This window comes from Elgaria multicarinata, chromosome 6, assembly GCF_023053635.1.
Source record: "Elgaria multicarinata webbii isolate HBS135686 ecotype San Diego chromosome 6, rElgMul1.1.pri, whole genome shotgun sequence".
Classification (NCBI taxonomy): domain Eukaryota; kingdom Metazoa; phylum Chordata; class Lepidosauria; order Squamata; family Anguidae; genus Elgaria; species Elgaria multicarinata.
The window spans coordinates 36,121,793-36,143,716 of record NC_086176.1 but is presented as its reverse complement, the minus strand read 5'-3'; the positions used below and the strand labels follow the sequence as shown (position 1 = coordinate 36,143,716).

At 43.6% G+C, this 21,924-nt stretch overlaps 1 protein-coding gene across 1 annotated transcript in view; it reads left to right on the top strand.

Annotated features, from left to right (window-relative positions):
- The window catches only part of SH3GL2 (SH3 domain containing GRB2 like 2, endophilin A1), a 120,330-nt gene that overhangs the window by 85,750 nt on the left and 12,656 nt on the right, over positions 1-21,924 (top strand). The window contains exons 2-6 of the mRNA XM_063129232.1: positions 6,279-6,347; positions 12,429-12,501; positions 17,044-17,187; positions 19,879-20,012; positions 21,489-21,647. Coding sequence (XP_062985302.1) covers positions 6,279-6,347; positions 12,429-12,501; positions 17,044-17,187; positions 19,879-20,012; positions 21,489-21,647 — 579 coding nt within the window. The remainder of the gene's footprint in view (positions 1-6,278; positions 6,348-12,428; positions 12,502-17,043; positions 17,188-19,878; positions 20,013-21,488; positions 21,648-21,924) is intronic.

The following is a 21,924-nucleotide window of genomic DNA, read 5'->3' as shown; positions in this document are numbered from 1 at the left end:
TGCTGATGCTGTGGGCTAGTCCTACTTTCCCTGATTCTCTGAGTTGATCCCCATTCCAGGTCTGGGCAGAGCTGAACCTTTACACCACCATGCCTCCACTAGGTGCTTCTGCCAAGTGCCTCCATGGAGAAGGACTAGGGATGTCAGTTGCTGGGAATTCTGTGGCATGTACCCAGTGTAGTGTAGTGGCTAGAGTGTTGGACTGGGAGTCGGGAGATCTGGGAACAAAATGCCTGGAAAATCCATAAACTGGCCTGACTCACTGCATACCAAGTTGGACACTGAAATGTCTGGTGGTGGGAGTGGGGAGACAAACCTAGAAAAACCTGTCAGACTCCATCCTCCAAATGGATTTCTCTGACATCCCTAAGAGGGACCCATTGGATGCCTTTGGTATTATGGCTTGCGGATTCAGCCTGGGAGTTCACAGCTGGAAAAAGAAATGGAGTCTGCATACACTGGTGGACTTTGATAGCTGCCTCTGGTTAAAGTCTGGCACAAAAGTGGGAGCAGTGTGGTGTAGTGGTTATATTGTTGGACTGGGAGTCAGGAGATCCAGATTCTAGTCCCTACTTGGGCATGGAAGCGCACTGGGCGAATCTGCACCATGTTATTATACCCTATTATACAGATATAAACAGGATCATATCCATATGGCAGCATACTACTCAGACCTCACGTGTAAGCAGGGAAATGTTTTGATTAAAGCATGAAAGACCACAACTGGATTCTAATTTGTACACCTTCATTAGTTCCTCTTTTCATACCAACTGTGTTTCCAAGGCTGTTTCAATTCATGATTTGTCACCCACAACAGAACCTCAATTTGCACAAGTCAACTGTCAGTGCCGTGCAAAGATGCACATGGCATCTGTTGTAAAGCCAGGGGCTTGTCCTGGAAGCAGGAACTTGTATGTAGAACCATCTGGTGCAATTTGGTTCAAACATTTTCATTTATGTTGTGTGCTTTCTTGTAACCTGGGCCAGATTCTGCCCTGATTTTGGTTGTCTTTGGTCTTTAGCTATAATTCTTAAATTGTACCATTATCCCTTCTAAAGGATTCATGCAACTACTGATAGCAGGGCTAAGGAACAGGTGTCTGTCAGAGGAGAGCCACTGTGCAGGGGTAGTGGATGGTCAAGCTAGGAGGTCGAGCTGGGAGTCACTGGTGATAAACCAAACCAGGAGTCAGAGCTGATGGATAAAGCCAAAGCCAAAGAACATACCAAAACACTCTAGAGCCAGGAAGTTCGTTGCTGATCAGCCAAATTCTCATCCCCAAAAGGATACTAGTTATATTCTGTCCAGGAATATATATTCCAACCAGGTTGGGAGGGGCCAGTACAGAGCTGTCCTAAAAATACTTCTCTGCCCAGGATGATGCTCTAAACTGTAATTCTGACTGCTCATCACATAGAGGCAGCTGCATACAGAGCTAAGGATTTCCAGTTTTGGCCATGGTGGCTCCTGATGGTGGGGAACACACAACTCCATCCACTTTTTGTACAGGCTGCACCACTCTTGCCAGGGAACTGTTACGATGGTGTCCTGCTCTTTCCTTTATGCTAGTGCAAGTATGGCTGGTGGCAGAGCTATGCATGTTTCTATTTGTTGGATTCATTTTGCAAAACTTATATGCTTCGTTATCAAACTAAGTGGGGCAACTTAACTTTAGGGGACTGTTTCACGCATTACTTTAAAACTATCCCGGAAATACCACTGAGTGCATGATGAACAGGGAGCCGCTGGCAATTCTGGTTTTCTGCCAGGCATACCCGTAGGATGCACATCTTTGCAAGCATCTTTGCCTTGTTCACATTTTAAATTTTAGGTGCATGTATAAAACTTCCTAGGAGCATGGTTTAAAAAAAACCCAAAATGGTCTAGGGGAGACAACAGAGGAAACCTGAGAAGTTGTGTCCTTCCAGAAAGCAGATGTGCAGTAATTTTACAACGCATGGGCCGACATTGTAAAAACAAAACAAAATGTGTTGCAGGTACTTATCATCTTGGAAACATTATTAAAAGGAGGATAAAAATGTTCAGTTCAATTCCTCTCTGGGATGGATACTCTTAAGTAGGGTAAGAACTTGAAACTGAAACCTTGGTTCATTAGATCTCCTTTTCTGTCATATGAGTAGTGATAGATTAATTACAGAGTCACCTTCATGTGTTAAAGTCTTTGGACTACTGTTCCTTTGATCAATATTCTGTTTAGCATTTGGGGTATTTAGTCCTAACTTAGGCCCTTTCTACAACTAAGGGTGTAGAGGGAAGGAGGGGGGGTAATCCCGGACTTACCTGCTTCCGGGATCGTCCCAGGGCGTCCAGACGGTAGCACAATGTCTCGAAAGGGGAGAGGGCCGTTGTGCCCAGCGTGGCCACTGACCCCCAGTACTCGAGGGGAGGAGGAAAGAAGCAGGGATGGGCACCCACAATGCCCCCGGTCCACAGGATGCTCCCGGGACCATGGGTAAAACCGGTTTTCCCCAGGGTTCCTTTATCCCTGGGAAAACCCGTGCCCATCCCCCTGCCCCCAGGAATCCCTGTGCATCATCTGGATGCACAGAGTCTCAGCCATGACTAGCCCGGACTATTGGGCTGGTGTATAAACAGCTTTAGACTTCCTGGAATTATGGCACAGGAAATGCCATACTCTCATCTCGTCTTTTGTTTTAAAATACTTTAATATATTGACATGTCATCTGATGACAGTATGCCACCCTTTTTTCTACAACCTAAACCAGTTGCAGTTATTTTGGCCTAGAACTCCCCTAGCTAGCACTGATGGGAGTTGTTGGCCGAATCATCTGGAGGACCACAAGTTGCCAGCTCCTAGTATAAATGAATTCAACACATTTTAGAAATCTGTATTTAAACGAGTGAGGGGATCAATGGAACTGTTGGGAGTGCTGCTCCTGGGCTGATCGCATCACACTTTGATTTCGCTGGCTGTTCTCCAAGATTGTTTAATACCATTCAGGTTTTGGTTTCCTCTCTTCCATGATGCTGCAGGGTTCTTTTTTCCCTCCTCCCTGGGAAGTCTCGCCTGCCATTAGAAGTCCTGCCTGGCTCGTTCTTTGTTCACCTCAGCACCATCCAGTGAGGCATCACTGTAATAATCCGTTCTCACACAGTGTCTTAATTCGTCATTCCCACCTTTCAAGCAAAGCTTTTGTCACCTAATTGCTGTTTCATCTGGTTTTCCACTTTCAATAGGACAGATAAAGCTTGAGAAAGAAATACTTCACATTGGTTTTGGGTAGCTACCTGACACTTATTAGCCTTGGAGGATGAAGACTATTTAGTGTGTAGGCATCTGCGTCTGCAAGAGAGCAGGTATATGCAAGAGAGTGAGAAAGAGATGTGATGGTGAATGGACAGTGGGTCTGATTGGTTCTGATTGAAACCGATAGCGGATTCACCACCCCACTGGCATCAGAGCCACCAGCTTTCACTGCTGTGGACCTACTTTCAACTCAGGGTTGGGGAAATTCTGGGAACTACAACTCTAATCATCCCTCATCATTGGCCACATTAGCTAGGGCTGATGGGAGGTGCAGTCCAGTAACACCTGCAGGGCTACACATTCCCACACATGGATTCCCACACCACCCAATTCACTTGAGAAGCCCTAGTGCCATCCTATTCCAGGGTCAACTGTCGAGAAACTGAAGTAGCACTGGGGTTGGAAGCTGTCCCAACGTCGGTACCTGCCACATGCAACCGGGCTTCTTAAATTACTTGACAGAATGGGAAGGGCCAATGGTGTTGCACCTCCCCTACTGCTGAAGTGAGAACATTCTAGGAATCAGTCAGAACAAAGGGCAAATGTTGCCTGTCATCTTATACATTTTAGTCCCCTGCGTTATCCAAGGAAGCTCACTTGGACTGAGTTTACGGTTCTTCAAAACCATCTCTGGGAAAATGCATCTACATTAGGCCAGCACAGCTTGTGACTCACAAAGCCAAACACAGCCATAAGCTTGACGATGCCCCTCTACATGTCCAAACGTGCCCCATGGGAAACCGATGCTATTCATGAATAGCACCAATTCCCTGTGGGGCATGCTGGGACTTGTAGTCCCAGTTCCTTGCCCTTATGGGAAATGGATGCGACAAGCATCTGTGCTGCTGCCACTGTACCTTCTCCAGGTAAGTTTTGTGGGCCCTGAAGTGTGCAGGGGAGAGAGGCAGGGGAGGCAGCAGCAGGCACTTTGAGCAGCTGTGGATGTTCTGAATGTACTTAGTTGGAGCATGTCTAAAACACTTGAACTGTGCACTAAGCATCAGGCCCTTTCAGAGCAAACAGTGGGGTGCTGGTGCATTCTGACTCCATTCCTAATTCTCTACTGTAAATTTGGCCCTTTTTAACCTCAGAACCTACACCAAATGGGTCCGGAACACCCTGGTGGTTAACCAGTGCTAACCAGTGTTAATCAGACAAACATTTACTCCCAGCTGACAAGCATCACCACAGACATGATTGTAAATAAGTAGATTGTAAATCTACTTATTGTAAAAATTGCAAAATTAAACAAGTGGCGTGGTGGTTATATAAGTATACAATCTCTCTCTCTGTGGTTACAAGAAAAGAGAATGAAATGCAAATATAAGGTTAATTAAAAGAATTGCAGTTGCCAAAGCAGGTATTACAAACTTAGCTAATAAGATAACAACTTGAGCTTCTTGTATTGTTATGACTCCTTATCCGCTTCTGTTTACTACTTGTGGTTTAAAGCTAAACTAAAACACATTAGACTATACTAAAACATAGTAGTTAACCCTTCCTATTCTTCCTCCTGCACATTATTTGGATCTAAAAGCTATGTTGAAGCATTACTAAGTTCCTCTAGGCATGTGAAGAATAAAAGCAGAAGTTAGAGTGAAAGAGAAAATCCAAGACTTAGAAATAATTCCAAGTCCAACTTCAGAAAATATTCTAAGTCCCAAAGTCTAAAAGCATAAAGAGATTCATAGTTACCCAAATCCTGGGCTTTGTTAATCCAAAAGTCAGAGGTGACGTCGAAGAAAAAATAAAAAATCTGCATGCAGGCTTTGCTACTTGTACTTTTATGCACTTGTTCTGGCCAAAGGTGGGGCCCCCAATGAGTGATGAGACCATCATCTTCCAATCACAAATGGTATGAATAAGTGATTAGGCCACCCATTCACCAATCAGGCGTTAGATGTCTCCCCCTTCCCAATATCTCACATGTTATACCCATGGGGTTCATTAAAACACGGCTGTCATATGGGCGTATTATCTTGATTGGCGTATTTCTGTCTAGCACATCTTCTTTGAACTCACATTCGTCTTTGGACATATTTGGTCATATCCACCCAAACACCTCCTCCCAAGTGTCATGTTTGCTCAGTATGATGACTTTCCATGCCCAACTTCGAGTGAGGACAGTCTTATCAGCAGGTGCACATCATGAGATGTCAAAACAGGGCTTTTTCCTCCTCCTAGTGGACGTCTGAGCATGCTCAGTTCTCTCATTCGGCTTGCTCACATCCTCTGCCGGCACCCTGTGACCTTGAATGAGCTCTGTGAAGCCCTTGTAAAGTCCACTGCAGTTTCCCCCCCTTTTCTTCAAAGACAGTCCTTCAAGTTTTAGCTGGAGTCTTAGTTATTGGCATAAAATCAATTAGCATAGAATCAAACTTCACAATCTTCATGCCCATGGCTCAAGGGTCTGGAATATACTCTGGTGTGTGTCTTTCAGATATGTGTCTGGGGTCTTTTAGGGGGTCTTCTTGTAAATCTCCCCCAAACCCTCACTCAGGTCATCCCACCATTCCAGATCAAATTAGCCATATTTAGTCTGAAGTTGCCTTCTTCATGCAGCATAATTTAACCCTTTTAGCACCAGATTAACACCTACCAGAACAACCATCTAGCATACCTTCTCTTCTTCCTTTGTCTTGCCTTCTGATACAGTTGACTAGTAGGCCCAAAAGACAGGAAGGTATCTTCTTGGTTTCCAGGTGAAATAGTTATGCATGGAGACAATTGTCATCAATACAGACATATGTTCATCAAGGAAAATCATTCTGCATGGTAACTATAGCCTTGTTGAAAAATTCCTCTGGTGTATCAGTTTCATCTGGGCCAGATCTACACCAAGCCGGATATAACACTTTGAAAGCAATTTGAAAATGGTACAAGGAGTGTGTCATGGGCCCCAACAGTTGTCAATACCTTTATTAACCACTATAAAGTGGTAGTTTAGATCCTACCCTGGATTTATCATTTTGTTTTCTCCTTCTACAGAAAGTGAGTGAGAAGGTTGGTGGAGCAGAAGGAACCAAGCTAGATGAGGACTTCAAAGAAATGGAAAGGGTAAGTTTGACAGCAATTGCTATTATGTCCTTACATTATTACAGCATTCCCCAATTACTTTTTTTATTTTTGATCAAGGGCTACAAATAAAAAGTGGCCAGATCCTAATTCAATTAACATAGAATTATTTGAGCACCACGATGTGGTGGTACTTATAAATTTGGAAGACTCCCATGAAGTCCTTGCTGGCAAGAATTGTCACTGTGTCATTTCAAAATATTGCTAGAAACTAATGTTTGCAAGTAGAGCTATTGGCAACATCCCCACACCTATGTGTGGTTTGAAATAATATGTTCATCTAGTAGAACAAACTGTCTACCCATATCTTGGTGTTTAGATGTTGCATTAGCTTGATCCTTTCTAACAAGAAGCTATAATCAATCCCCGTTTTTTGCTTCATTGTAAAATAAATCTAAATAACTTCCTTGCTATGAGAAACAGAAGCATAGGAGTGTATGCTGGTGCATGCCTCTATGGCTGGCATAGCAACATGTAAGTAAAAACATCTAGAGGACCACACTTCCCATCACTTTTCACCTTTGTCTATGTTGGTTACAGCTGATGGAGTTGTATGCCAAAACATCTGGAGGGCCATTAATTGCCCTGCCCTGCTATATGGAGTGAGATTTTGCTATAGCTAGACCTAAGGTTTATCCCTGGATCGTCCAGGGGTCAAACCTGTTCATCTAGGTGACACACAGGGGATCCAGTGCTCAGGCAGGGGCAAACCCTGGATGATACCAGGATAAACCTTAGGTCTAGCTGTGGCCTTAGTAAGGTCTCTATCAACAGGCTTGTGCTGAAATTCTCAAGAAGCACAAACCATCTAACTTCAGTTAGATCAGTAGATTAAAAACCTTTGATTGAATTTTGGACTGTGCCCTGAGTGGGCAGCATAGTTCATTTTTTGGGCCAGTTATTTAAGTTCAAGGTCTTCCAAAAACCAAGGATGGCAGATACCCTTTTAGAGGAGGCAGTGGCTCTTCTACATGGTCCCTGTTGTGATACAGGCATGGTTCATCTGAAAACGAAGCCTGCTTTGCATATGCAAATGTATGCAGATTTATTCAGTTAAGGCTGCAACCCTATCCTGGGAGTAATCTTCATTGAGTTCAGTGGGACTTACGTCTGAATAGGTATCCATGGAATTGCACTGCTACTGAGTAGGATCTGCAATCCCATTGCCCATGTATCTGTGAATAAACCACATTAAGTCTTGCTTCTGACTAGATGTAGATTTGTTCTGCAAAATGCCCACTGCTGACTGATTGAGATGGCTTTAATCAGATGTTGGACCCAATAACAATAAGACATAACTCTACTGCGCAGGAAATCAGATATTTAAATGATATCCAGTGTCTTATGACTGATGTATTGAGGAGGTACTATTGCTTTCATCCTATCATGTGCTATCAGAGTGAATAAAAGGATCTGAAAAGTGAACCCTAATGCCCCAATCCAGGAAGAGAAATCTGCGCAGGATGCCTTGCCAAAGTGAATGTGCCTCTTGGTGCACATCTCCGTCACGATGCTGATCTGAGCCTCGTGAAACTGACCCGATGCTTCTTTTGAGGTGAATGGGTGTGCACACCTGCATCTGAGGACACCAGTTGTTATGTCTTAGAAAGTCTCTGCTGTGATACATCTGGATCAGAGCACAAATCTCAACAGCTTCAGCAACATAAACTGATCTATCGAACCCTATAGAATACTTGCTGGTGTCTTTTGTTTTTTTAAGCCCCCAAAATTGGGGAAATGGATAACTGCAGAAAATTGAATGAAAACCTAACAGCTGCAGATGTGGATGGAAGAGGGCATCCGGACATGAGCTAACTTTTGCATGTATTCATTCTCCTCTCTTTGTTTGGATGTCTGTATATGCCATTTTAAAAATTGGTGTGCTGTCAGGTGTTCTTGCAATGCAAGGAGTTGATTACTAGGTACGTTTGCTCTAATAAATGGCTTTGCCATGAGTTTGAGGGGTGAGGACAAGCAGGAGTCAAAGAAAACCTCCATGGCAAAGTAACAAAAGGGCCAGGTGCACAGCAGGTGTGATGAGATGATCCTCCCACTGACAGAGCAGAATAACATGAACTGATCCTAGTCAAAGGGTTGCTTATTCTTAATGATCTTCAGAGGGGAGATTTGCTCTTCTACCTTGCAATGGGGCTCTTGGAGGTCTTCCGCCACACTATTTGTGTCCCTGTCGATTCATTTAAAGTGCATTCAGTGAACACTAGGGTGGCCAGATGCAAAAGAGGATGGGATCCCCAATCTTTTGGGGTCAGTGGGCACATTTGGAATTTTGAGATGGACACTCTCACAAAATGGCTGCCATGGGGGGGGGCATGGCCAGTCACAAAAAAATCATTTCCTAAAAGGAAAACTGGTGAGACTAAAAGAAAAGTAACTTGCCCAAGAACCTAACTTCAAGTCAGAGATGGCGTGTGTGTGTGTGTGTCAGCTGCAAGACAAAAAGCCACTATTTCGAACTGCAATGAAGATGGTGGCGGTGGGCACTCCTTTGCTTTGCAGCATGCCAGTATGCCATTAAAAAAATAATTAATTTAAAAATCTTTAAGAATTAAAATAAAAATCAGGAGGGGCACAGAGCCTAGGGGGAACCAAGAGAGGTATTGGAGACATCAGGTCACTGTAGAAGAAGAAAGTTCACTAGTTGTAGCCTGCATTACAAGCAGTTGTGTGCAAAAACTGGAGTTATTCTTAAAATCTACTTTGAAGATCTGTACACACAGAGGTGAACGGAGCTGGCTCTGAAAACTCTTACTGTACCTTACTCAGGGCCAAACTAGGCATGATGTTAAATGCAACTTTGTATTTAACATGCATATTTTTTTTAGCATAGAAACTGCTAGGAATGTTGGAGAAATCTGCAATGGATTCAAATGAGTTTGAACTTCTGTCCAACCTGCAGATTCTGCAGAGGATTTGCTTTTTCCAAGTTGCAACAATTCCGCAGGTTTCTGGATCTTTTTTTCTTTTTTCTTTTACTTTGAGGGTGGGAGGATTTGCACAGATTTGCACTTGTGTTAATTTATGCAAGTGCAAATTTGTGCAAATCCCCCCAAAGTAAACAAAACAAAACCTGGCCGACAAGTCTGTGGAATCCATGTGACTCAGAAAAAACTGGTCTGCTGCAGAACCCACAGGTTGGATTCATAGAAGGCATTAGCATGAGCGGAACGCAATTCTCAGACATCCTTTTAAAAAAAATCCAGTTTCATCAATGAACAGACTATGGAACGAAAGACACTTGGCAATTAAGAAAACACAAACACAACATATTTAACAAACTGTGCAGCAGGCAGGGAAGGACAATGTAACCCTTTTCTGTGGTCCTGATGAAATACTCTTCCGAATTTGTTATTTGCATTTGGGAGGAAAGAGCCCATTGGCACCAGTTATTAGCCCCTCCCACTGTGGCTGCTAGCTGTAGTTCTTCAAACATGTACAAGCAATCCAGTTTGTCTAGTTTCAGTATTGTGTCTGAAATAGGGTGACCATATGAAAAGGAGGGCAGGGCTCCTGTATCTTTAAAACTTATATTGACAAGGAAATTTCAGCAGGTGTCATTTGTATATATGGAGAACCTGGGGAAATTCCCTCTTCATCACAACAGTTAAAGCTGCAGGTGCCCTGCCCTCTTTTAAATCTGGTCACTCTAGTATAGCTCCTGCACCTTTAACTGTTGTGAGGAAGAGGGAATTTCACCAGGTTCTCCATATATACAAATGAGACCTGCTGAAATTCCCTTTTCTATGCAACTGTTAAAGATACAGGAGCCCTGTCCTCCTTTTCATATGGTCACCCTAGTCCGAAAGCACCTTGGAAATTGCTCATTTCATCCGCTTTAAACTGATAAGTGGCCTAGAATACGTATCCAGATAAAAACGGTCTCTTGGTTCTTCTTCAGTCTTTGCACAGCCCGTGTGGTATAGAGTGCAGAACTGGGCTGACCCAGGGTCAAATCGCACTGAATTTCACTGGACCAGTCCTGCACCAGTCCTGGACCAGTCCTGCACCAGTCTAACCTACCTCACAGTGTTGTTGTAAGGATAACATTTATTTTTAATAAAAAAATTAATGAATGAATGAAAAAACCCACCATTGCACTTAAGAGATTATTTGTCTGAATTTGACAAATGAGGCCAGATCTACACCAAGCAGGCTATAACACTTTGAAAATGGTTTGAAAACTGTATATGGACTGTGTCCTGGGTCCCAACCATTGTCACTACTGTTATAAGTCATTTTAAAGCAGTAGTGTAGATCCTGCCTGAGTGTCAGTTGAATTAAGGATCTACAGTTCAGTATTATTTGAGCAGCTCTTTCTTTCTTCACTGCTTTTATAGTTCTTGCCGTTCCATTTTATGCCAGTGCTTGGAGACCTCAATTAGGCCAGCGCTTCACTTTGCTAAGCATTGTAATGACACATAATAAACTTTAATTATTCCCCAGCCCCCAAAGGGCTTACTGTCGTCAGACAACGAAGCAGGTGGGTGAACAAATAGAAAGAGAGCACGGAGAGGAGATTAGTAACACAAGTGGAGATCTGTGCATACAGATCAATGCAGGTGTGCATGAAAAGAACTGGATGGAGGCCTGCTTAGCACCAGTAGCTAAACAAGTGGGTTGGGGGTATTTTTCCTGTTTCTGCCCAGGGTTGTGCTGGTTTCAGTCCCATAGGTTTGGAGGGAGGGATCTGAAGTATCCATTGCAGCAGGCTTGAATTATGCGGATGAGATTCAATGCACAAAAGGCAGGAACTCAACAGCATCTGAAGATGCTTGTAGGGTGGTGGGGAAGGGCCCAGTAAACCTGGCATCATTGCTACATTAAAAGAGATGGGAAACCACTTCTAGGGTTCCTATTGCTTCCCCTGGAGGCAGCGAATGTTTGCACTTGATCTGTTTTGAATTGTTGAACGATAGCAAAACTCCATTAAAGAGTCCAGTGGGAAGAGGTTACTATAGCTTCATCTGTAAGCTATCATGTTCCAAACAATGGTCCTATTCTGCTCCTAGTCTTCTGTATTGCATCATGTCCAGTATACCAACCTGTTGGGAGTAAGATTGGAAAGGTATGGATCTAACACTCCCACTGATCATACGCCACTTCATTGTTAAATGCCAGTGGAGTAGGCTGAATCAACTCGAGGGCTTTCTCCTAACCTTCAAAATCTGGGTTAGTTGTGTCTTTTATTATAGTAAATGGCTCATGTAATTCACTGTAGAAGACTGCAACTGCTTATCGGGACTAGGTTTCTCTAAGAGTAAGGCGTAGTTCATTTGTGAGCCTCTCAGTCAGCCACTGCATGTACAGAGGCCACCCAGAGCCTGTAGTGATCTTTGTCCTGACAGCCATTACTGGCAAGGAGAGGGCTGCAGATGCCCACTAGCCAGCTGATAGCACTTTGCTTTAAGAGAGGGGGAAGGAGGAGGAGGAGGAGGAGAAGGAGAAGATAATTGCTCTCCAGTTATTTTCCTTTTTTGTCCTATTGGTTACTTTTCCCTACTCTTCCCCTTCCCAACTGAAGGCAGGAAATGTTAACCTAACAGAGAACAAGGAAGGAAAATGGTCAGGAAGTGACTTCCTTGATCTTCTCTGCAAGAAAAAAAGCAACTACTGCCAGAGCATGAGAGGGCAGTGGTGGCGGCAGCTCTCTCCTCCCTAGAAACTGGGGCAAGGTGTGATCTGGAAGTGGGCTCACCTATAATAGGTGGCTGTCAGGACCAGTGGCCACTACAGCCACTTGGAGGCTTCTTTTCCTATGCTGGCCCATTTAAGAGGCAATTGCATGTATCGATTCTGCAGCATTATATGCCTTCTCTCCTAGTAAGTATGGGATTTTGCCACATAGCACATCACTTGTTAGGAGAGTACAGCAGTTACTTGAGTGGGTTAATTTGCAGTGGTTATTGACACAACCACTGTTATATAGGTAAATGACACAAATACAAAAAACTATGGAGAAATAAGTATAGAAAGTAATAAAAGGATTGAATGTGTTTTTCCATCTTCATTCCATCATCACTTTTATATTTCATTCTGTATTTGCAGAAAGTGGATGTCACCAGCAGGGCCGTGATGGAAATAATGACCAAGACAATAGAATACCTTCAACCTAACCCAGGTAATGGTGCTTCTCTATGAATCAAGAGTGTATGGTTGCCCGATTCCAAGGGCACTTAAGATAAGGCTCTAAAGAAGAGTATGAAATAATCCCTGCTTCCACCCCTACACTTACACATATAGGGCTATATCCAATTTTAGTCTAACGTAAGTTCCATTTATTTCAATGGGTCTACTCTATGTCTCTCTTTAAATACAACCCCTATAGTGAAGAGTTTTTGGACATTACATCCTTTTTCTAGACCACTGTTTTCCATTTATCTCCCAATGAAACACTGAGCAAAGAAAGAGAATGTTCTCTCTTCCTTGAAGTATGATACACATCCACAGTTTTAAAAGCTTTTCAATTACTGTGATCAAGGAGGAAACATCATGAAGCTTGGCAGGGAAGCAAAAGTCAGGCAATCAGGTTGTTGTTAGTATTAGTTCTGAAATGATTGTCATTGCGAGGAACATCCTAATCTGTGTAAAGAGCTGCTCTGCTTCCCCTCCCCCACCAGAGCCTCACTGCCTCATATTTCTCAGGACTACAAGCTTACTTTGCCCTATACACAGTGAAAACCAGGAGGGCCGCCCCTGAAGCTCTCTATGCTGTGCTCTTGGATGGCCAGAAGGCTCAAGGAATGCCAATATTTGCCCATCTTCCCTTCTTCATGCATGCAGTCCTCTGCACCAGACACCATCCTGTTCCAAGTCCCAGGAACAGATTTTGAGGTACGTCAGGGGGCTGCAGAGGAGAGGTGGAGAAGGTAAAGCCCTGTTCCATGAGCACAATGGATGATAGGAGTCAAGCCATTTCCTACTCTAACTAGCAACAGGTCTCCACTCTGGGTTGGATCCAGCATTTGCTTTCCACAAATGGAAGTGACCTTCTGCGAGAGGGAGAGCTGCTCTCGCAGAAGAACCCTTCGCCCAATTTTCGGGGATCTCCCCCAAACTGCAGCTCACCCCATTCAACAGGATCTCCTGGCTCTCTGTGTAACATTTTCAGGAGGTTGGAGGGGCTGCCCTGGGTCAATGGGGGTCGGGTCCACTTTTGCCAGCACAGCTAATCCAGCTTGCACCTGAACCCAAACCATTCTCAGGAATTCAAGGATAAACCTGGGGTATTAACACACGCAAATCCTAATACCACTAGGATGTCCATGCATACCACTTCATGCAAATACTCTTTCCCTGGAGGGGGGGTACATGCATGTGAGTTTTGTGTGTTCTCGTGATCAAAGTGTATTTATTACATGTATGCATTTTGTGTATAACATGTACGTAAAAGAAAAAAAGTGAAATGCTCTTCAGAGTGATAAGTTTTCTCAAATGCGGGGTAGCCGTCATGATGGAAGAAGCCCGAAAAAGTATGGCTCTCAGGTGTTGTAGTGTGGCTTCCATGGTTGTTCTCTTCATAATGGCAGGGACAACATGCCAGTGGTCATGGATGGAGCCCCATGCTCTCCAGCTCAGTAATACCCCGACACTTGCTCCAATCAGTGCCCTTGAAATGTGCCTGCTCCTTAATAAGGCCAGGAGCTGTGACATCCTGCTGAAATAGCATTAGATTCACTGGCTCAGTCACAGACTGAATGTCTGAACATCCTTGTCTCCTCCCATCCTAGTACCGAAAACTAGGGTGACCATATGGAAAGGAGGACAGGGCTTCTGTACCTTTAACAGTTGTATTGAAAAGGGAAATTCCCTCATCATCACAACAGTTAAAGCTGCAGGAACTATACTAGAGTGACCAGATACAAAAGAGGGCAGGGCTCCTGCAGCTTTAACTATTACAATGAAGAAGGGATTTCAACAGGTGCTGCAGGCATACAAATGACGCCTGCTGAAATTCCCTTTTCCATGCAACTGTCCTCTTTTCTATAGGAGGAGCCCTGTATAGGAGCCCTTTATAGGAGGAGCCCTGTATAGGAGCCCTGTCCTCTTTTTTATATGGTCACCCTACTGAAAAATCTGTTGTGGGTAGAACTAGAATGCTGTTTGTGAAGCTCATGAGTTACTTCCATCTTAGATGGCTTGGTAGATTTGAAGGGTGGAAAACAGTTCTCATCATGCTGAGCACATACGGAAGTCTTAGCTCTTTTCAGTATATTTCATCTACTCGTGGATGGGGGGAAGCACCATGTGCTCACTGGGATGGCTGAGAAGGGGGGACTATATATGTGCAGCAAGGGTGCAGAACTTCCAAGCCTGGGTCCTAATATCCCCCCACCTGAACTTTGTGAGATGGCTCTGCCCCTTTCCCACCCAACCAGTAATCATTGGTGGTTTCTTGACTTTTGAGTAGCCTCAAAATGAAATGTCCTCTCCTAAGACACGGGTACTGGCCATAAGTGCTTTAAACTAAATACACTGTCATTCTTGGCTTTGCCCCTTTCATCTTGATCCCCACCCAGCACTAAAACATGCCTCCCTCCCCCCCCCCCCCCGGAGAGCTTTCCTGAAATGGAATCCGGCCCTCAGGCTGAAAGAGATGCGACACCTCAGCATCTCACCTGTGTAGGCAGGTAGGCACCCATTTACAGATACATCTGGGGCAGCGGGAGCCAGCAACATTGCGGTCCTTCCCTCCGTGCACACACAAGACACCTGGAGGAAATGACTGGAATGCCCTGCTGTGGTCCCTTTGGGATAAACATGGTTTTTAGACGTTTCTTTGATGACCATGGACATTATTTATAGTTCAATCTGTAACTGAGGACTACAACAGCTACTGCCTGAAATGGCTATTCCCTGGCTGAAGATTTCAAAAGGGCTGGAAACAACGCATTAGATTTAGTGCCCCTGAGAAGGATTTTCAGCGGCACAAACCGAACGCATTGTGCTTGGGGAGTTACTGCAGCTCTTTGTATTGCAGCGATTACTTCCTCCCCCGTATCCTGCTGGCACCCTGTGCAACGTAATTCTTATAATTTTCCTTCTGTCTTGTGGGATAGGGTTAGGGTACATATATTGGTTTGTGCTGCAGAGGTGCCACAGCCCAAACACATTTTAAATAGATGAGCCACTGCGCTAATAAGGGTTGCTTCTTATGAGATGTTTTTGTACCTAGAGACTGGTAATATTGTTGGTACTCCCAACTACAAATGAGATGTCATTTGTAGTTAGGAGTACCAACAATATTACCAGTCTGTAGGTACAAAAGCATCTCATAAGAAGCAACCCTTATTAGTGCAGTGGCTCATCTATATAAAATGTGTTTGGGCTGTGGCACCTCTGCAGCTTCAGTCCTCTTCAAAATAAACATGAGCTGTTCCTGGTTACAGTATGCATATATCTGAAGGAGAAAATACACAGTTTACGTTTGTATGTGCCCTGTGTAAGTGAAGCGAGATGTACACATGTCTCTTAAACAACAGCTTCCATTGCAACATTGCACAAAGATTTTGAGGACTCTGGCCACAGCTAGACCTAAGGTTTATCCTGGGATCATCCAGGGTTCACTCCTGCCTGAGCACTGGATCCCCTGTGTTGTCACCTAGATGAACAGGTTTGACCCCTGGACGATCCAGGGATAAACCTTAGGTCTAGCTATGGCCCAAGTGTGCTGTGGCCTTCTGCAATTCCACTGGCTGCTTGTTACAGGGCTGGGCGAGGAAGAAGAGCGCAATCTGCTTATGGCATACAAGGCACCGAAGGAAAGGAAGAAACAAATGATTCAGGGCTCATCTACACCAAACAGGATATTCCACTATGAAAGCGGTATATAAAAGGCAGGAGCCACACTACTGCTTTATAGCGGTATTGAAGTGTACTGACAACTGTTGGGGCCCATTGACACATCTACACCAAGCAGGATATAACACTGTGAAAGTGGTATGAAAGTGGTATATGGCATGTGTCAATGGGCCCCAATAGTTGTCAGTGCACTTCAATACCACTATAAAGCAGTCGTGTGGCTCCTGCCTTTTATGTACCGCTTTCATACTGCTTTCATAGTGGAATATCCTGCTTGGTGCAGATGAACCCCCTAGACTCCTCCCCATCTGAGGCATCCATGCAGGAAAAGGATTGGCCCAGTTAGTGTCCTTCTTTATAAAAGTCAGACCTCAATTTCAAGGTCTCCTCTGTTTGAAGGACTGTCCAGTCCACATCTGTGTTAAAGATAAGGAACTGACAGAAGGGGGGAAAGGGCCTTGAAATGACTTTTCAACAGTTAGCACCTGGATAGTACTATTACAGTCTTCCCTGCTATGGTGAGATGCGTTGTATTTCTACTTAAGCAATAGTAACTATTTCAAAATGTTCATCTATACATATATATTAGCACTTGCAAATTTTATGCACATATTTAATGTCCTCTTTTGTCCTTTTTGTTTTAAGCAATGGGTTTCCTCTTTTTCAGCCATGCATAAGTGGCCAACCTATATGCATACCTGTCATTTCAGTTTTCTAGGAGGAAAACAAGCTCACCCGTTGGCGGAAGAATCCTCTGAGATGCCTCTTCTTACCTTAATTCTGTCTTCATTATATGCTCCCTTCTCCATTTCCTCTCCCCATTTTACTGTCTCCACTGATTCCCTTGTTTATCTGTTTGCAGCGTCCAGAGCTAAACTCAGCATGCTCAACACCATGTCCAAAATTAGAGGGCAGGAAAAAGGACCAGGTTATCCTCAAGCGGAGGCACTGCTAGCAGATGCAATGTTAAAGTTTGGAAGAGAACTTGGAGATGAATGCAACTTTGGTAATTGGTTTCTTCCCCTTTAATCGTGTAAAATACAATGGGCATTATTTACCTTGGATTGGATCTTTCAGGATGCCAAAACCTGGATCTTCCACTTCACATTCTTACTAAGAGCTCCATCCGACAAGCGTTTTATTGCACGCTCATTACTGGGCGCTCACGGATTTCTCAGAGGTCCCTGTGTGCCTTCTGCCCCGTCTGGCCTTCCCTGCAACACAAGAAAAACCAGAAAAACTCCAAAATATTCTTTAAACTGGAATTTGCTGCTCTCTCCTGCTGTGTGTGGGAGAAGCAGCGTGATTACAACGCCCAACTGAATGGGCCTCGTGCTCCTTGTTTACTTCCTGTATTCAAACAGGAAGTAACTGAGTGACAACGGAGTAACGACGGTAGCCAGCGTTTTTTCCTAGGTGTGACGGAGCTTTAAGAGAGGCATGATTCTCCCATCCCCCCTGTGCTAGCAGCCAGGCTGGACAGAAACACATCTCTAAGTGTGTGCAGAGAACGTGGAACAACATGAGTAATCAAAGCCCATTCCTCGTTGTGGTTCTGTTTCCTGAGAAATTTCTAAAGCCAAGTGTAAATTCTTTATTTCGATAATGAATGTCCTTAGACTTAACCACTCCATATTAATGTCTGCCTTGTCAAATTGCTTTTGGGCTATCTTTAAACCAGATGCATTTTTTTAAATGAATTAAATGTCCACAACTACAGAATAGTTTGCAGTAAATACAGGCTCCCAAATATTCAATCAAATTAATTGTCGCAGCATCATACTAGGTCAAAGTTGTTAGGTTTTGTCAAATGTTGGGCTGTTCCACACAAGTCCTAACTGTGCAGGGTGGACATACTGTGGGGTGTAGTACCATTAAACACCAGCACACAGATAACCTTCAATCTGAACCAAGGTGTGCTGGCACAAATGTTTACACAGGTAGGCCCTGCTCCCATGAAACCCCCAGGGCTTTGCTAGACCTGCCGGCTTATCCCGGCAGGGAGGCGGGGCCAAGGCGCGCTAACGTTAGCGCGCGCCGCCCAGGGTTCCACACGCCGGACGCGCAGGGACGACGCAAGCCCTGCAGCGTCCGGCATTTTTTTTTTTTTTTACTTTAAAGGGGCCGCGTGCGGCCCGAAGACTCCGGAGACGGTAAGGGGTTTTTTAAAAACGGGGGGGGAAGGATAACAAGGGGGGATGGCAAGGGGGGAGGGCGGGTGAGAGAGCGCCACGCGCCGCCGCCCGAGCAAGCAGGCGAGCGGCGCTTGCCCAGGCAAGGCCTGGCATGGGGCGGCATTGCCCGGGCAAGCGCCGCTCGCCTGCTTGCTCGGGCGGTGGTGCGCGGCGCTGTCTCACCCGCCCTCCCCCCTTGCCATCCCCCCTTGCCATCCTTCCCCCTGCTCCTCTCTTCCTCCCCCCCCTGGACCGATGGGCACAGCGCTTGTATGAGCGCTGTGCCAGGTCCGCGGCTTTTCGCGGCTACTCGCGAGTAAGCGAGTAGCCGCAAAAAGCCACAGACCTTCCCAGACATTTCGCAGCTCCGGCCTGAGGCCGGGGCTGCGAAAAAAGCACGCCATAAGCGACTTTGCTTATGGCGCGTTGGAGGAGGCCTCAGTGCAGCCTGGGCCCGGATTCCCCTGTGCGTCATCTGGACGCCCAGCAGGGAAACCGGGTCTCAAGGCGCGCTAAGGCCTCGTCTAGGAAGGCCCCCAGTGTGAAAAGAGGTGCATAGTTCCTATAGTGTTGTCTACTCATCTAGGCACTTTTAAAATAAATTTTAAATTCATTTGTGTAGCAAAAGCCATTACAAAGAAACAGTACGCATGCTCAGTTCACTAAAAAGCTAATTTCCACATTTATAATTGTTTGTTTTTAATTGTGTTTATATTCGTTAGCTGCTCCAGGTGGAAGACTGGTATATAAATGGTTTTCAACTTGCTCTCCTCTGTTCTTAGGCATTAACCTGAGTTATGGAATGGCAGAAGCGAAATATTTTTCAATACTAAATATCCCTAAATATCATCGTGCACTAACTAACTCTGGCAAGATTTAATGTCCTGCCATCTGCTGTCTTACAGGGGAGATTTCAGAAAATCAGTTTTCCTGATCGCTTATGCCCATGTGGAAGCAATGAAATTAAATCAGTTATCCCCATTCTACTCTGTTGCTCTTTTTATATAGAGATTAGAGAGAAATTGTTGCTTGACACTGGATTAGAAATTAATGCACTTCTTCGTTGCTTCAGGGCCACAGAGGACAGAGACATAATCGAGGCTTTTGCAAAATTCTTTTTGAATGCTATGAGGATAAGGTCTCTCCAGAATTGATTCTGCTGCATATTTCTCAAATTTGTATGTAATTTCGACCTACTCTTTTGTTTGTGTAAAGTCTGGTCGGTGACCATAATAAAGTTGATGATGATGAAATGGTTTTTTAAATAAATCAATAACCGACTTCGCCTGGGCTGGATGGGGATCAACCCTTAGAATTTGAAATGTTTGTTATGGTTTTCAAAGCATAGATTTCTTGCTGCTAAAAATGCCTTGCGGTTTTGTTTCTTGAGAAATTACTAAAGCCCAGTATAAAATTTTATTTCTATAATGAATTTTCTTAGACTTAACAACTCCGTATTGATGTGGAGATGCACCCTTTCTGCATTTCATCGAGACAGAGAAGATCGTGTTCTTATGTTTCAGGTCCAGCTCTAGGGGATGTTGGGGAAGCAATGAGGGAGCTTTCTGAAGTGAAGGACTCTTTGGACATTGACGTGAAACAGAATTTTATTGATCCCCTTCAAAATCTCCATGACAAAGATCTGAGGGAAATACAGGTATTGTCATAAATGGAATTTTGCTAGAGAATTAAGTGGCCATTTCAAGAGACACAGAGCTACTGTTGCTTCTCCATAACGGCAAACTAAATGTAACACATGGCATCGTTGAACTGTGCATTGCCCTGACCTACAGCCAGCAACCAATGATGAGATTTGGGAACAGAGAAACACACAATTCAATAATGCCATATTTATCCAGACAAGGTAAGAAAAACAGAGCAGCAGCAGTTTCATATCTTTTATAACATTTAGTTAAGGCCTAAACATCCAGTCTGCTATAGCTTCTTTTGAACTGTAAAGCTTTTGCAAAAGCATATCATTGTTCTGACTGAATAGGAAAATTCAAATTACTCTCCATTTTCTTCCATGATATAAAAGCAGCAACACCAGTTTTACAAAGAAGAGTAACTATTGTGAAAGAAAAGAATAATCAAATATATAGTACTTTCACAGGAATGTCACCTAAAGCAAAATTAGAAGCAAATTTGGGAGTTGTTATCTGAGCAAAACACCTGAGGAACTCATGAGGCAAGACCGAATACTTTTAGTAAGGCTAGAAAAATAGCATGATACCCTCAAACATTATAGCATATTTGTATGTTGGTTCTTCTAAATTAGGCTCACATTCTTACTATTTAATTAAATTATATTGATTTCATTTGTTACGTTTCTATACCGCCCAATGGCCAAAGCTTTCTGGGCAGTTTACAGAGATTAAAAAACCCTTAAAAATTCAATATTGTACATAATATAAAAACAGTTTACTCACATAAACACACACACCATTGTTACTTAACTTTCCTAAGATATTAGCCATAAACATAGAGACTTAACATATATGTTTCAGATAAGGAAGGATTTGCTCTGAATTCATATTTTTTGCTTTTGTAGTTGGGACTTCAAAAGTCTTAATTCAACTTTTACCCCTTATCTATAACACACACACACACACACACACACACACACACACACCCAGTTAATATGTTCACATTCCTTATAGAAAATGTACTGTTGACAATTAATTATTGACCATTGACTGATGAGCAAAACTTTAAATACACCTTTGACCTTGGTTGATAGATTGATCATCCAGCAAACTCCCAATAAACTTAGACCTTAAGATTAAAGTTTGTAGTTCATTGTCCCTCAAATAAGCCTTTAAAACTTGGTGATAGGATCATCTTTGTTTAGAGATGATCCAGGCTACCTTGTGAATTATGTTTTAGATAAATTACCCACAATCCATTGTGAACTTACTTGTGACTTCCCTTAATACAGCCACTACTTTTTGCTTACTCAGTTCTCTAAATTCTTAATTATTAAACATTCCCATTTGCCTGTGGCTTGCCTTTTTAATAATAACATATATTCTGTTACTTGTTTCGAGATAAATTAGTGCTATTCTCATTATTAGCAATTCCAGTTAAACCTCTTAAAATCTGTGATACTGTCTCCATCCCCCTTTTTTTTCAGCACCACCTTAAGAAATTAGAAGGGAGGCGCCTGGACTTTGATTACAAGAAGAAAAGACATGGCAAAATCCCAGATGAGGAACTCCGTCAAGCTCTGGAGAAGTTTGATGAGTCAAAGGAAATTGCTGAGTCAAGCATGTTTAATCTGCTAGAGATGGATGTGAGCAAATCCTTCTTACATCCTTTGAATATGTTGTGATATTGACATTTTTGTTGGCAGTTTAATGACTTTCTAAAGTAACTAGCGAAAAACCCAGAAAAACTGAATTTTGTATTCATGTTTCCTAGACACTCTTCCATGAGTATGCAGATCTAGCTTTCCAAGGTCAGGTCTTATATAACTGACGAATTTTGAACATCCTGCTAGAAAAGTGAGTTTGCCTTGCTGGATTTCCAAGGACAAGGCATTGGAAAATGTTTTGGCTGACTGGCCTCCA